At 39.9% G+C, this 17,211-nt stretch overlaps 1 protein-coding gene across 1 annotated transcript in view; it reads right to left on the bottom strand.

The window, feature by feature from the left end:
* Positions 1–13,930, bottom strand: part of adamtsl4 (ADAMTS-like 4) — a 51,292-nt gene extending 37,362 nt beyond the window's left edge. The window contains exons 1-4 of the mRNA XM_022673762.2: positions 13,533–13,930; positions 8,732–8,810; positions 1,091–1,701; positions 432–963 (exon numbers count right to left, since the gene is read on the bottom strand). Coding sequence (XP_022529483.2) covers positions 432–963; positions 1,091–1,701; positions 8,732–8,810; positions 13,533–13,555 — 1,245 coding nt within the window. The 5' untranslated portion in view covers positions 13,556–13,930. The remainder of the gene's footprint in view (positions 1–431; positions 964–1,090; positions 1,702–8,731; positions 8,811–13,532) is intronic.
* Positions 13,931–17,211: the final 3,281 nt, after the last annotated feature.

The raw sequence follows: 17,211 nt of genomic DNA, 5'->3' as shown, positions 1-17,211 counted from the left end.
ATTACAGCAATACTGCAGCAACAGGGAAAAACAAAACTTCATCACTGTCATGCAAACACATTATATTTCAAAAACAGCAACATAAGAGGACAGTGCTGGTTTTCAAGGGATGTGTCCATAGAAATAAATGCTGTTAAAAATGCATAGTTTTAGACTACCCATTTTGTAATTTTCTCTATAGGCCGAACTTGCTAGGATGGCCTGACCCGGCCAAGTGGTAATAAATGTGGTGGTTTCCTAACTTTTTCCTCATGTTTTTTTTTCTCAATTTTGTCCAAATTAAGAAAAACTGTCCATATGATAATATATAGGATGGATAGGATATATAAGATGGACTGTCCTAATTTATTGACTGTATATAATGGCTGTATATATTATGAAATCACCAACAGCTCTTTATAATCTTTCTAGCCTTTAATTGTTATTCTTACCTGTACAGTGCACCTGCGGATTTCCCTGTCCTGCCCAGAGCACCTGTAGTTCAGAAGGGGGGGCGGGCGGCGCAGCTGGGGTGCCCATCCCGGTCCGGCCTCTCTCTCCTGGAGATTGTTCCACGTGCTGGGGTTGTGTGTGTGCTGGCTGTAAGTGGGAAGGTCTTGTGGATTGTGTGGCCGATGGAGAGGGGAGGAGAATGGGGGCGGGGCACGGCGGGTAATGGATCTCTCTCTTTCTTTCGCTTTCTTAGGTGTACCAGAGTCAGTTAGCAGGTTTCCATCGTTCTTTCTACTCTCTCTCACCTCCTCCTTTCGTCTCTCCCCTGTGGTTTCCTCTGTGTTCTTTGTTTGTATATCACTCTCTGTTTCGGTATCAATTGGTGCATCATGACCTTCGACCTCTAGGGGATCAGTGGTGGTGTTCCTGTGGCGTTGGGTGTGCCGTGCGTGCCGATTTTGCCGATGGAGGGGAAGAGAGTACGGAACCCTGCCGTAACCAAACTGCCCTGGGCGGATAGAGGAACTGGACCTAAGGGTAAGACAGTGTAAAAGAGACAGATAGAAAAAGAGAGAAAGATTAATATACACCAGTGTATAGAAAGGTAAGAAAAGTTATCTGCACCAAATAACTAAGTGTTCAAACCAATAAAATTTACCTTCTCGATGGATCCCTATTGGCAGAGACAGATCTCCGTCCGCTGCCTCCTCCAACTCGTCCTGCCCCCTGATTGGGTGGCCTTCTAGATCCTCTCGCTGGTTGACCGTACGAAGGTGAAGATGAAGAAGAAGAAGAAGATGAGGCAGCGAAAGAAGGTGAGCGGTAAATTGAAACCGGCTGCTGATTGGATGGTGTGAACTCTGGCCTGTAGAATGGAGGCGCGGGATTGGGTTGCTCTGGGCCCGCCCCTTCAGCTGTGTCACGATAGAGAGGTAATCCCGGACTCTGGTTGGGTGGAAGTGGGGGCGAATAAAATGGTGGTCTATCAGGCCCCCCACTACCGTAAGGAGGGGGTTCATTGTCAGGATAAAGTGAGGGATAGTACGGCCTCACTGCAGAGATCACAGGGGCGTGGTTTGAGCCACCAGATGGTAAGTAGGCCGGCCCAGTCCAAATCTGGTGCCGAGGTTGAGGTGGTGGCATGCATTGTCTCCGCCTCTCTGACACGCCCACACCGCAACTCTGAGAACACTCCGTCCACTCAGCCCATGAACCCCACACACCTTCAAGGACTTCTTCCTCGACCTGTCGAGAACGCCGACCGGACAGCTAGGATAGACAAACAGAGAATGATCATATTAAAATTATATTGACGATTCTCAATTAGGAAACTAAGGTTCCTAGGTTATGCATTTGTGTTAGAAATCATTTTACTAGACAAAACACAGCTTAAGCATTACACCATTATATGATTGGGAAGCAACATCAATATTCGACTGATCTGGCCTTCTCCCCAGACTTTAAAACTTTTCTGCATAAAAAAAGATACAAAAGTAATCAGTTCATTAGAAAAGTAACAATGTGTGTTTAACAACATTACTGGCATGACTGCAACAGTAAGAAATGTTTTTAAGCTAAGCTTGTGTATGCTGTAATCATTAAAATGAAGACATGCAAGGATATGCATGTCAGCCAATACATTTTGATGTCTGAAAAAGTTATTTAATCAAGTTTTCCTCCTGATAATAGACTGGGTTTATTCAGAGTTATTACCATTTATAATATTATAGCAAAAAAATAATTAAATGTTATATACAAGTGTATTTTAAACATGCCATTTTCAAACCTGCACTTTTTAGTCTGGGTAAATAGAACTATGGTGGTTAGTTTTCATCCTTGCTGTGATTATTTTCAGCAAGTGATCCTTCCTCAGTCTGACGCAACTATCAGATATATTTCGCAAGTATACAAATGGTTATAAATGGCTTCTATAATGAGTTTAACCTGGTAAAATACCCAGATAATTACTACAGCTATGACTAAATACCATATCTGCTGTGACATCTGATCAGATGTCAAACTGCACACAAATATGCACTAGTTCAGAACTTCTTCCTGTATTTACTTTCTTGCTCCCGCCCTAGACAGATAAGCTGAATAATAACCTGATAGAACGTTCTCACATATTTAGCAATAATGCATTTTGGTTAAAACGCTCCAAGTTTTTAAACTTTTATCTTATTCAGACCAGAGCAAACCAACTACTGGTGTGAAAACACCCTTGCTGTTGAGTAGTGTAAAGAAATCCATCATCTATGGTATTTTTTCCTGAAAAGATGCCAATAACCAATAACCCAAGATGCCATTACCCAGTTATGACAGGTTTTCAGTTTCCCCATTATTATCTTTTAAATTGTGTGGTATTCAGACTGTAACCCATTTGTGGTCAGTTTTAAACCAAATGTTCACTTTTGGCAGATTTGTATTTGTGTGGTGGATCACACTAAACCTAATAATTTCACTGACAGAAGTAAACAACCTGACACCACACTGAAATACAGCTCGCACGGGCCGTTACTCTCGCATTAGCATCAGACGTACTAGCACACCATTATTACCACTATTATGTCAAATTTACTGCTGTGTGGAGGATGAGTCACCACTCCATTAATACCTGCTAAACAGTGTTCCTGTGGTCAGACACTGACCAATGATGAATTATGAGGTAGCGGGTGACTAACAAATTCTACATAAGTGGATTTATTATGTTATTTTCCCTCTCATAGTGAGTGGGAGTACGAGGGAGTGTTTTTTAATAAAGTGAACCGGGAGCATACAGCGACACAACACCTGATCCCAGACAGCTGGAAACGTGTTTTTATAGCTCAGATCAAAAACAAACACATGCAAAGTCAAGTTCCGAGCCAGACATGGAAATATGCCCCACCTAATAGAGTGGGCAAGTTTAAACAAACAGCATTCCCTGTGCATCTCTGTTACCTGACAGCTCACTTATGTAATTAAGCTGCTATTATTACTTATGGTATGTAACATATACACAGGTATTGTCACTGTGGTGATTGATGTTTTTGTTTTTTTGCAATAAACAGACTATCTATATTATTTTAACCCTTTGAGGCATGGTGTCCACTGTAAGACAACTCCTATTTTTTCACCCTGATTTCCCATTTGCAATTGTTTTATAAGAGGAAATCTTTAGAGTTTTTGAAATATTCGAACACTTTTTGTGGGCACAGGCAGTGATGTAAGAACAGTAAACTGTTGTTTTAATCAGCCCAATAGCGATTTGTGAAATGTGTTTATTTGATTAGACTTTTGAGCACATCAACCAACCTGTATGGTATGGCACCCAAGCGTGGACAATTATTTAAATAAAAAACACAAGTGATACAGTCACTTAGTTCACTTAGTTTACACAGAAATAAATGACCTTTAATTCTGCACCTAAAACATCCCAACCCAAACCTGGTTTAGTTTAACAGGTTTGTAATATCAGTACAAATAACATTTTTAAAGAAGCTCTTTATGTGTGCCTGAAAGGTTTAAAGGCAACAGTGTAAGGCCAAGAGAAGAAAATTGTTCTATGGGCAGAGTACAGTAACACTGTTTTATTTCATAACAGAGGGATGGACGTTTCTAGGCCGTGTGCGGTGCTGGCAGAACCAGGAAAGTAAGAATTCACCGAACAAAAGTTTCCATTCAGGGGAAAAACACTCCAAAACAGAGAGGGCAAAGGTCACCTCTGATCCTTCCAAATATTGGCCAGGGTCACAAAACTGTGAGCCAGTGTTTGTGTGTATGTGTGTCACATGGAGACACAGAAAAATAGAGCAGAAATGTGAGAGAAACAAAGAAAGAGAGAGAGAGGGAGGGAGAGAAAAGGAGAAAGATGGTAGGAGGTATGCGAGCATCTGATGTGTGTTTTTGTAAGTGTGTGTGTGTGTGTGTGTGTGTGTGTGTGACAGCATCGGTAATACACCGCTATTATTAATGTGGGGAAAAGGCTGAGTCATAGTGGGTGACATGGAAGAAGACACACACCTCTAACTAACACGCATCATTTCAGCCGGCCTCTACAAACAAACACGCATGCACACGCTCTCTGGATTCCTGAATTCTTAGAAACACACTAACATTCAATAGCATAGACATTCTCTGTCTGTCTCTCTCCTTTCTCTATTTACTTCACACTCTCTTAAGGGAGTGCCCAGCACACCCCAGGAGCAGACGGTCTCTCCAGGAGTGTAAGTGTGTGTGTGCAAACTGTTTCTGGCAGTAAATGGAACAGAGCAGGAGAGCACTGTGTCGACACACACACACTCAAAGATATTTTGTTATAGGGCTGCACGATATTGGAAAAAAAAATACAATTGCAAATGTTCTTTTTTCAACTATATATATTGCGATATTAAACAGTGTAGGGCCCATGACGTCACCAGCCCCGCCCCCACCCACGTGATGTCTCGCATCCGGACCGATCAAGAGCTGAGTCAGCACCAAGCACTCAAAACCTGAGGACAACAGCAAATCAACAGTAATCAGCCCTTTAATCAAGAATGTGAATGGCTTTTTAAAAGGTAAATAAGAGTGTTTTTCTGGGATTAAAAGTGTGAATTCAGCTGTAACTGGTAATATCTGTGGAAAACTGTCCTGGACTGATTTGCACAGCTTTCGACACTTGAGTTTACAAGCAGATGCCCAACCATATGGATGGAGGCCATGTGGTTTTCTTGTGTTTACTTTTGCCCCCACTCCCCTCGTGCTCCCTCTCCTCCTCGTGCTTCTTAGAAAGCAGCGACCTGTCACTTACACAGACACAGAGACAGTGTATCTACTTCTTGTGTCAATAATCAAATGCAATGTGACTATTCTGCATGCGCACATTGTGATGACGATGCTTAAATGATATATTGTGCATCCCTATTTTGTTATTAAAATATGCATGGCAAGTAAACCCACCTACTTTGTAGTTGTATAAATACAGACTTTAGTCCTTCTGTTTCTCTGCATGAATTATTATCCTTCTATCACCCTGTTCTTCACTGACCAGAACCCCACAGGACCACTTCAGATGTGATGTGTTGGTGTGTGTTGTGCTAGTACGAGTAAATCAGATGTAGCATTGCTGCTGGAGGTTTTAAACATTGTATCCTCTCACCGGCTACTCTATTAGACTTCTACATAGCTGTCTAGCTATAGAAGCTGTTGCTGCACAGTCATCTGTTGCTGCACTCAGTACCCTAACAAACCCACTTCATACAATTTCTTATAACTCACCCTCAAACCACCTAATATTAACAAAAATCATAAAACACCTTTAGAGGAATAACCTTTTTTACACAAGGACATTTAGCAGACATTCCGGCACAGAGGTTCACCACAAAGCCAGCAAGAACTTCATGTTCTCATACGTCATCCTCCTTCATCTGCTGCCTTTGACACTGTAAACCATTATTCTTTTTACTAGTCTGGACATGAGCAGTACTTGGTTAATTATCGTCAGGATGATCTCTAAACATCTCAAAATGAATCTCAACAAGTAAATGCATGTAAAGTCATTACATGCTCATCATTTCGCTCATCATTTATTATTTTATCATCCATTTGGTTATGGCTAAGACATCCGGAGAAATTCCTGGTGAACAGCGTTATTAAACTTATTAGACAATATCTACCACCAGAACCTGTAGATTCAATATTTAGGATGTCAGAAGATTATGATCCTACATAATTGCACTATACACTGTAGACCACCTGTTTCTCTGTCTACATTGTATTACTCATTTTATCCTGTTCTGTAATGATCAGGACCCCACAGGAGCACCACATGGCAGGGATTATTTGGGTGGTGGGTTGTTCTCAGCACTGCAGTAAGACTGACATGTGTGTTAGTGTGCTGCACTGGTCAAGTGGTTCATTCATCTCTCACTGTCCACTGTTTACTGCAGACTTCTTATATAAGCTTCAGTGGTTTCTGGACAACTCCCTTCTTGTTTTACTTCTTTTGTGTGTCACTTAATCTCTGTAATACATTCAGAATGCAGATGTTTATATGGTAATGTTTTGTGACTCTTCTACTAAAATCCTGTCACTCTTACTATATCTTTTCAAGCTTGGTAAAACTCCTCACTATTGATGCAGCTTTGTTTAAAACTTTACTCCCTCCAACTACATGTGCTTGACTTAAAACTCTGGAAAAAAATAAGAGGCCACTTAACAATTATGAGTTTCTTTGATTTTACCAAACTGAAAACATCTGGAATACTATCATCCAGAGGTTTTCAGTTTGGTTAATTCAAAGAAACTCATAATTTTTTTAATGATTTTTCCAGGATAAGGATGGAGGAAGATGGATGATTACAAGCCATCAAACCAAGCTAAACTTCTTAATTTTTACACTAAGAGTGACAAGTTATCCAAAAGCAGTGTGTAAGTCTGGTGGAGGAGAACATGCCAAGATGCATTAAAACTGTGATTTAAAACCAGGGTTATTACACCAAATTTAGATTTTTGGACTCTTTATGAACTTTATGAATATGAACTTGTTTTATTTGCATTATTTGAGTTCTGAAAGCTCTGCATCTTCTTTGTTATTTCAGCCATTTCTCCTTTTCTGCAAATACATTTTTTAGAGAACATTTATTTTCATTAGGGAGAAATGTTGTCCATACATTATAGAATAAAACAACAATGTTAATTTTACTCAAACACATACCTATAAATAGCTAAATCAGAGAAACTGATTCAGAAACAGAAGCAGTCTCTTAATTCTTTCCAGAGCTGTATTTGCTCTCTGCCTGTTCTTTCCTAAGATCCAACCATGCCTAAAAGGAAAATATATGTGTGTGTAGATATGGTTCCAGTATCACTGTAAGAGTCAGTGTCTCCAAAGACAGTAACAGGAATAAAACAGGAGAACATAGAAATATAAGAGGACATGAAGAATGGCATTTTAATCCCAGTCCAATCACGACCCATTTGCATTGTTATTTTTGTATTGCAGTGATGTTTTGACTCTCTTTGAAAGCAGCCTTGGAAAAGAATGAAAAGTCAGAAAACTCAAGAGGCGAGCTGTAACTGCCCGACTTAAGAAATGGGTGGATCTGCTCTTAAAAATCAAGAATGCAATGTTCTCACTGCAACAGCATTTCACAGCTGTGGATCATTTAAAACAATTAAACTAGATTTTTTTTTATTGCTAATAAATTATTTTGACCACAGTAACGATTAATATTAAATGGTTATATGGAAAACAATGCAAACTCCTGTATGAGGACAGAACTTGTCAGTGAGTTCTGAGCATTGATATACACTTTGTAAATGGTTTAAATGGTTTATTCTTTGAGCAATAGTTATATAATAGAACAAATACAAAGTGTATCAAATACCTAAACACCATTTTAAATAAAAGCAAAAAAGTTCTAATCTCTAGGGAGTTGGTTTCTTTTACTTCCTTTTAGTTTTTATCTACACCTTCAGATGCAGGAAAAGGGTCACCTGAATCAGTAAGGATCACACTCACCCAGCACACTCACTGTTTGTTCCACTCCCCTCATTTATCCTTGTTATCTATTTTATTCTTTACTCTATACTTTATTATTTTTCTATTTTTCTATTTACATAATAATTGCTATTTGAGTGGAAGATTACAATTTCGTTCAACCTCATTTACAACATGTGATGCGATTGACAATACAGTCTCCTTGAATCCTTGAATCCATTCCAGGAACTCAGTTTTCTTCTACTGACATTTCCTGTTTTGCTGGTGTATAAATAAAAGGTGACTGATCCTCTTTTACATCCATCAATATGCATTCAAAACTAAAAAGCTCTGAACTCAACTGAGACAGAAGGTTGTTGACCTGCACAGATTAGGACACATATATTAAAAATGACTAAATGTGCATTACTCACTATTTTTAACACAATCAGGGCAATACAAAAAAGTGTGAAATGCAACAGTGGAATATTTGCCTGAAAAAAGCTAAAGGGTGGTAAGAGAGTTAAAGTAAGGCTGTTATTTTTGTACTTGCTCATTGTTTTTGTTTCAAAAAGATCCAAAAGTATGGTAGTCTTTCATGGTGACAGCATGAGAATGAGATTACTCATGTCAGCTTCTTTTTTGGTTCAAATTTAGAAAAAGGTGCTGACAAAAGAATCGTTACTGAAATCAAAGTACCAAACCGGTACCAATATTTAAGATTTTTAAACAACACCCAGCCCTATTAATGACCTAGTTGATCTACACATTTGAAGAATCACCATGCTCATATCTCCTGATCTCATCATGCTCACTTCTAGTACTACCTCTATAATCATTAACATTATACACACTTACTGTTTTTTCAGCCTTGTCCTCACCGGACACACACACAGCAGACAGCACAGCACTCCATAACACACACAGTCTGCAGACACTGTAAAGATAAAAAGAGACAAATATAAGTGAATTTACATCAGCACATAATACACAAAAGTATGTCCAATTTTCCTCTTTAAATACATTCAGTGTTCTAAAGAGTGAAGAGAGTGAAGTGGCCTCCACTCTAACCTAATTGCTCAGCTGGGTGTTTGGGTACAGGGACAGAAGCTCAACTGTCCAGTATAATCAGCGTCTTCGCACAGTCTGTTTAGTCACTGTAACTGCTTTAAAGAAGTAGATTAGCGGAATATCCAATTTCCACACGATTTTCCCCTTACCTCAATCAGTAGTTGATCAGTCAAGACATGTTTGATGTCTGAAGTTTCCTACTTTGTAGACACCAAATAGCATCAAGCTGAATCTTCACATCAGATCAAAACAGTGAAAAAAGTGAAGCTACCGAATATTCTTAATAGTGTCTCTCACAGCCAAAAACAGTAAGTCATACAGTTCCTAAAACCACATTAGAAAGACTTTTTAAGGTGGTTTAACACTTTGATGAGGTTTGAGGCTTGCATGTGATGCTTCAGGCATGCAGTTGCACAATGCTAATTGGTAGGACTTTAGATTCCAGGACTTATTAGCTCCATTAGCCTTTTTACCCCCATTAAATGCTAAAGAAACTAACTTCAGATACAAAACATGTCTTGTGTTTCTAGATATAGTCAGAGTAATAGGAGAAATTGCGTAAATTTCATGCCTATAAACAGTAACATACGTTCTTGTAACTTTCTGTTCCTGTTCCTGGGAAACTATTTTCCACAGTCGTTCAAGAAGTCAGAAAGAGGTTCTAGAAACCTTGCATTTTCTCTGTAATGGAAAGGTCAGAGGCTGCACTGGTGAAAAATATCCACATCATATAAATAGCCAGCGAGTTTATCTGCTTGGACTATGCCTTTATTGCTTAAAGTGGACTGGGCAACTACAACCCTGGAGATCTACACTCTTGCAGGTTTCTCCTCCAATACAAACACAACACACTATCATGATTGAGATAATCCAGATCTTCTGAAAACAATAATCATCACCCTCTCAAAAACAAAGGTGCTTCAGTTCTTCTATAAGTGTTCCATAAAAGGGCTACTTTTGGTTCAATAGTGAAGCATGTTTGTGATAGAGAAGTGTGAATTGTCAGGACTAGTGTTGGGTGATAGGACTTTAAATCAATATACCAATTAACGGAATGTCTCAGAATGGACTGAACTTAAATGACTTTAATGATTTTTTGTCAAATTCAATCCTTTCAAATCAGGCTTGTGTCATCTTTATATATTGTCCAATATTGAATATGCATCCCATTTGTGCGTATGCAATGTGACAGTCAAATCAGATTTCATTTACGTAAAGAACATTTTTCATCTCTGTTTGTATCTTTTCTGGGGGTGAAGGTGGAAATATGCATATTGTCTTTCTGGAGCTGAATCAGGTGTTTATGCAGAAAAATACTAGTCTGTGTGTTAACTTTGGACTGGAGCTGTGAATACACAGCGGACGAATTACTAGCAAAGCATAGTGATATCTCAATCACATCAATATTAGCAAATAACTTCAAAGACCTGAAAAAAATCAGCTCTGGATAGATGTTTCAAACTACTACAGGGTCTTTGGCCATGTAGTGATGATACCTTATTTCATTGCTAACACAATCAGATTCAGTTCCAGTTTCTTTTTTTTGTGTTCTTTTTGTTTCAAATGCATATTTTACTCCTATATTTATGTATGTCTTGTTTTATCACTAGTTAGGTCTCCACATTACACAATAACACCAGGCTGGGAGGGTGGTGGCTAACTTCTGCTTACTCTAATAAAACACATATTTTTAAACTGTTGCTAACAATGACAAAAATACAGTACAAACACCCAATCATCAACACATGGAACAACAGGAACACCTAGAAACACCCCTGCAACTCCTAAGCAACCTTGTGGCAACCACCTGTGAAACTATAGCAACTAAATAGCCTGTAATTACTACACTGTAATATCCATCTATTGTCCACTCAGCAACTTTAAAACAACCAACTGGAATAACATAGTAATCGCTTTGTAACATCACATTAATCATCTAGCAACATCAGTGAAACCACATGAGATGCCACATCAACATGCAAGCAACTGCCAGGAAGGAAATTCACATTATATACTGTAAATTAAATCTTAAATGCTGGGATACACGATAATGAGACCAAAAAATGGAAAGCATTCTTAAGGAAAAAAATGGAAGAAATGCACATACAGGAAATGTTAGACAACACTACATATCCAACTAAGTGCTCTCAAACAAATGTGAGGAAATGAAAGTTGAACCACACCACTTAGGCGCTGCCTAAATAACATCCTAAAAACTGAGAATCAGAACAAGAAGGGGGCAATACAAACAGACCAACACATTAAAGGACCTACAGAGTTAACTGGCTGACAACAATCAACAATATAAAGAAGTGTGGATATCTGTCTGTATGTCTGTAATGAAAGGCATTACTCAAGAATACACCAAAGAAATGCTAGAGTGGATTTGTTTTATATGGGATTTTGTGGTCAGATGAGACCTTAATTTACCTTATTTTAAAACGCCATGTGAACCAGAGTGCCCACTGCCCAACAACCACTATCCCAAAAGTGTTGTGGTGAACTGGGAATCTTGTTAGGACAGATGGATGTATGTATGATGTAAAAACAGCATGCAGATCTTTATGCCATGCTGAAAAAAAAAGAACCTGGCCATCTTAAGCTGGTTAAGCTGGTTGACCAGCCTATATCTTGACCAGCATAGGTATGTTTGAGTTTTATGATTTATCAGACCCAAAAGCATGAACCACCTGACCAAGATAGACATCCAGCATGACCAGCAAAACCAAATCTGTCGACCAGCATGAACAGCATGGCAAAGCATGACTAAAAACAAATCCATCATGTACTCAGCTAGTCAAGAGGTGGTCAACCAGCTTGTTTACCAGTATATACACTGCCTGGCCTAAAAAAGTGATCTGGGGTTGCTGCAGTTGGTCAGGTATAGGTTCAGCAACAGTATGTGATGAAAGAATGAAGTCAGCTGACTACTTGAATATATCAATTGATTTTTTTTTCTTCCCTGATGGCACAAGCATATTCCAGAATTCATGGGGCTGGAGTTGTGAAAGAGTGGTTTAGGGAAAACAGTGGTTCAGGGAGCATCGAGATCATTTCATTTTCCGACCAGGCAGTGTAGTATGGTTCAGTCTAGATAAGAAGCTTTTCAACCAGCTTAACCACCATATACCAGATTAGATCATCTGAAACCAGCTACCAGCATCCCATACACACAAAAACAAGGCACATAACAATAGAAGGACCAACCAACCTACTGTACTGTACATCCCAGCACACACACCCACTTAAAACAATATAGAAACCACTATACACCACAACATACTCATAAGCCCTACCCGGACGGGATTCGTTTCTCAGGGGGACGTCTGTGAAAAATATTTAACATTTCTACTCCGGACTGAAATTGAAAAGACAGGAGGATCAATTAGTTTTTTGGCTTTCTCGGTCACAAGACATCGTGTTCAGTAGCTCCTCCATTTCCACTTGCTGTTGTGTTTACGTGGATCTATGTGCGTCCAAACTGTAATCACGTTGCGTGGCAGTAGACAAATAACTATTTTATTAAACGCGTGATTTAATTAAAATCACAGAGGACCCCCCATAAAAGAGAAAATCCCCCCAATACCCCCTGAGAAACTAATCCCGTCCAGATAGGGCTTTAGAAATTCAACAATAAGCATGCCTTCATTCAGCACCTTATCATAAATACATAAAGACAACAACACACACTACAACAGACCCCCACCACCGCTGCTTCTGAGGTCCACCTGCTCTGCACAGGTTGGAGTTTTCCAGCTGTGCGGACACAAACCTCTAGACCACAGCTCTGGAGCTGGAGGTAAACACTGGCCCAGACCCATCTCAGCAGATGTGTGTCCTCCTGAGTGTAAACTCAGCTCAGTGCCCAGACCCTACCCCTGACCACTGTTCCTCCATCTCCTCCAACCCGTCCTGCAGAACTTCTGCTGCTTATTTGTCCATCAAACCATGAGCTAATCACTTCAGACACTGAGGGGTTTTCGTGTTATTCTAAGTCATGCATCTGCGGATTCGGTTCGACCCCCCAAATCGGCGCGGTGCAGTCTGCGTGCAGCCGCAGCGGAACGTAATGGGACGCTGCACAAAAACCATAATTGCTGCGCGCCACCGCGGAAACCCCAACGAAAACAGCGCCGGACAGCGGCACAAAAAGCTCCCGGGGAGAGCGAGGGGAGGGGAAGGGCAAGGGGGCACTGAGACCTTCTTCACCACGCAGCCAGCCAGCCCTAAAAACCCACCAACCCACCCCTCCATCGCCTTATCCATCCGTGCCTGCCCATGCGGTCGCTACAGTGGAGCTATAGCTTTGGAAAACGGTGAAAAGGCGCGTGAAGGAGGCACTTGCTGAAATTAACGCACAAACGAGACTTTTTATTGGTCTAAAAAAACACAATGTGTGAGAAACTGTGTATACAGGGGAAAAACGAAGCACGTGGGCCAAAAAAAGCTGGTGTACTGAAAAATGACACCAAAACACACCGAAAAACACGAGACTGAAGTTTGTTAATATTGCTGGAGGCATTAACCTCCAACGTAACCAGACTAAACAGCGCTAATAATAACGTTAAACCCACACACAGGGGCTTACCTGCACACAGACCCAGGCCACATTCTCTTTTTCTTTTTTTCACTCTTTCTTCCTCTTTATCACTTCTCTCTCTTTTCCTCCCTCTGAATTTCTCCCTCTCTTCTCCTTACAGAGCTGCTCGCGCTGTATTGAACCCCAATCAGGTTTCTTACTGCTTCCAAATCCGGATTCAAGCACGAAGTGAAACTGTGTCCAAAACTCTGTCCAACTTTTTTTTCTTTTTTCCTCTCTCTCTCTCTCTCTCTCTCTCTCTCTCTCTCTCTCTCTTTCTCTCTCTCTCTCACACACACACACACACACACATACACACTCACTCTCTCCCTCTGCACACTGACTCTCTCTCTCTTTCTCTCGTACACTCGGACTCTCTCTCTCTCTCTCTCTTTCCTCTGTCACTTTGCCTCTCCCTCTGGCTGAGTCACACACATTCGCACACACACAACACACACACACGCCCCCCACCCCCTACTCAGGGGTAAGAGAGGGGTGGGCCACTTTTTTTCATTTCTGTCGTTTAACCAACTTTTCCTTTTTGTCCTTGTGGAGAAGTGGTGTGACGTTGGACAGCAGGGGGGCCTAAAGGGGTTGGAGAGTGAAGGGGCTGGAGAGTGTGTGGATTACACAACTGCACACACGTGCACACACACTCTTAAGTGTGTATTCCTATCTAATGTGTCTCTGTGGGGTGTTTTCACGTGCATGCTCTTGTATTATTTCTGTTCTATTTGTTGTTACTTTAGCTTCTGTGTGGAAGGTTGCCCATGAAAAGCAGCCAGGTGTTCCCCACAACATCCAAATGTTCATATTTTCATTTTTTCAGGTTGGCACATAGACATCCTATTTTCATATAAAAACTTTGGCAGTGTAATAGGAGGTGCTAGAGAGCACAGTGAACCCCATATACACCTGGTCTCTTTATGAATTTTGGGTATCAGGATTATATCTAAATGAGGCCATGCCATATAAAAATACAAACGTAAACACACCCAAAACAGATTAAAACAGACACAAATCTGATCACTTAAACCACTTCAGGAGGAGGTCCAAGTCCCAGTTCTTACCTATCATTAACATATCCTGGGTGATCCGATTACAGACGATTGCTAAAACCTATAGCTGTTCACACCTGCCATTTTAAATGCTTCTCCTGTGACCAGCAGATATCAGATTTCCCACATCATTTCTACTGAAAAAGTTTACAATAAGACTCTTAATTCTTTGCATAAGAAATAGACGAGGCACTTAGTTCACTTGCACACCGGTCACAAGTATTGCTTTAATCCAAGTCATGCTAACTATACACTAAAAAACGTTGAAAAGACTAGAATAAATTTGAATTGATTAAAGTCAAGACAAGACAAGACACCACAGAATGCGCTTGCCTTGCTGCTTGCTGTAGCTCTCCTGTTGGCTGTTAAAATTGTTTACGTCACTATTCGTTGAGCCAAGTCAAGAACACGGTTAAACACAGTTGATTTTATCTGAACGCCAGTATGAGAAAAAGACTGACTTAAACCTTCAATCCTAACCACCTTACACTGAATGTTCAAGATGACACAACCGCAAATCTACTCTAGAAAGACTCTCATGATTTTATTCAGACACTGGATATTTGTCTATGACAGTGAACTCCCTTGAAAATTTGTTTGGTGTAATGTATGCATTACCTAACTAGCTAACTTGTGTAGACGGTGTGGCCTCTGGTATTATATATGTTCTGCCATTGGCAATGGCATGGTTTACGCGGCTAGTGCTTTGCTGTCAGGAACGCATTGAAATTCTTTAAGAATACTAGAATAATGTGTATAATATGTGTCTCTGACTACCTCTAAATATGGTTTGAGTGATCAGATTACAGTGCATGCTCGAAACATCTCACCTCTACTTTGTGCTGTCCACTTATGATCGGATTACCCAGGACATTGTTAATGCAAGGTGTGAATGGAGTTTATGACGCATTTGAGCCATGTTATAACAGTGTAAACGCATCCATCTCTAAAAGCCACATTCAACAACCGAAACACGTCCTAGTACAAACGAAACCCCTCCCCATGTAGTATATAATTTGGCATGTGATTCGTGTCTGTGAGAAAGATCATCATTGAGGACAACAGCATATAAAATCATGCACAATGTCACGTAAAATTTGTCAATTTTAAGCAACAATTAAAATATTGTCCATCTATCTGGACATGAATTTGACTCGTACGTAAATGTATGTGGTTAAAATTTTATCATAATACAACACAGATATTAGTTACATGAAGTGACCAAGTGAAAACAGGGTCAGTGACTTTAAACATAGCACTGTAGCAGAATTCTAAGATTGGCCACAAGTCAGATCATGAAATTCTACCATGCTAGAGCTGCCCTGTTCAACTATGAGTGCTAATATTGTGAAACAGAAATGTGGAGAAAAAACAACAGCTCAGACATGAAGTGGTAGACAATGCAAACTCTCATGTACAGTGTAAATATCTAATATATCTATCTTGGTCTGTATCATTCCAAACCAGTTGCATCACTCAATATCAATTCCAACCTGTCACTGAAGGCAACTTCATTTTCGTCAGAGCCTTATGAAAGAGCCTTTCCCATGACTGAGCTGCATGCTGGATGCCTAAGATCATCACCATGTGCAAAGCAAGTGGTAAAAGGCTGCAGTGACATACAATGAACCAGAAACTGAGCAGTGTTATCCAGACTGATAAATTGCTCTTCAGTGTCGAACGCCTCTGTTGGCTTGTTGCAGTAAGATGTGTAGCAATGCTCATCCCCACATGTTTAAATAACAAAAAAGAACATTTATTTCTAATTCCATCTCCAGTGTCTAATTACAACAGTTGGTTTTCCCTGTGCTAATGAAGGCAAAATTTTCTCATTCCTCACAAATCAGTTTTTACTGATTTTGAGGAACAGTTATTACACTGTATCATGATTGATACAGTCTTCTGCATTATTAGATGGAGTAGCTGAGTTGTGGTTGAGCTGTCAGGCAACTAGTATTCATAATGTTATTGATTACATGGTGTTGTGATATGTGGTCACTTTGGAAAATGTTTTTTTTTTGTAGGTGGAAAATGTTTTTTGATGAGTCTTATGTTAGTATAAAATTATGATAAAAACATGATCTTATTACTTGATAACCAGTCAGCTAACATTAATGTAGTTAGACATGCTGAACTCTGTAGTATCTGTTCTCTGCCAAGAATCTAATCACATTTATTTTCTGGTGTCCAAATACCATAAAAAATTGCAATGTATTTTCTTTTTTTTTTGTAAATTATACCTGGTGTGTGCTGACTTTGTTGCAGCAGCTCAGGTAGTAGCCTGTCTCAGTAGCAACCAGATATTAACTGTACTGTATTTTAAAGGAACTGCACTGTTGGAACTGTTGGAACATTAAAATCCACTTTGCTTCTGGTTCCTTAACTCAATGAAGGCAGTCTGAGACAAGCTCGGTCTGGGAGAAGGGTGTGGGTCTAAAAAATAAGTAGGCATAACTGGCCCTAACTTTGGTCTCTTCATCACAGACACGTTTGTCTTTATTGCTATAAAACGGAATATACTGGAATCTCAGTGTCCATGTTTTGTACAGTCTTTGGTTCCACCAGTAAAGTCTGATGAAGGGTGGATGATGATTTAGGGCTGATTCTCAGTGATTGGTTTCTTAGTTACA

Source organism: Astyanax mexicanus, chromosome 6, assembly GCF_023375975.1.
Source record: "Astyanax mexicanus isolate ESR-SI-001 chromosome 6, AstMex3_surface, whole genome shotgun sequence".
Taxonomy (NCBI): Eukaryota; Metazoa; Chordata; class Actinopteri; order Characiformes; family Acestrorhamphidae; genus Astyanax; species Astyanax mexicanus.
This window is presented reverse-complemented; position numbering and strand designations above follow the sequence as displayed.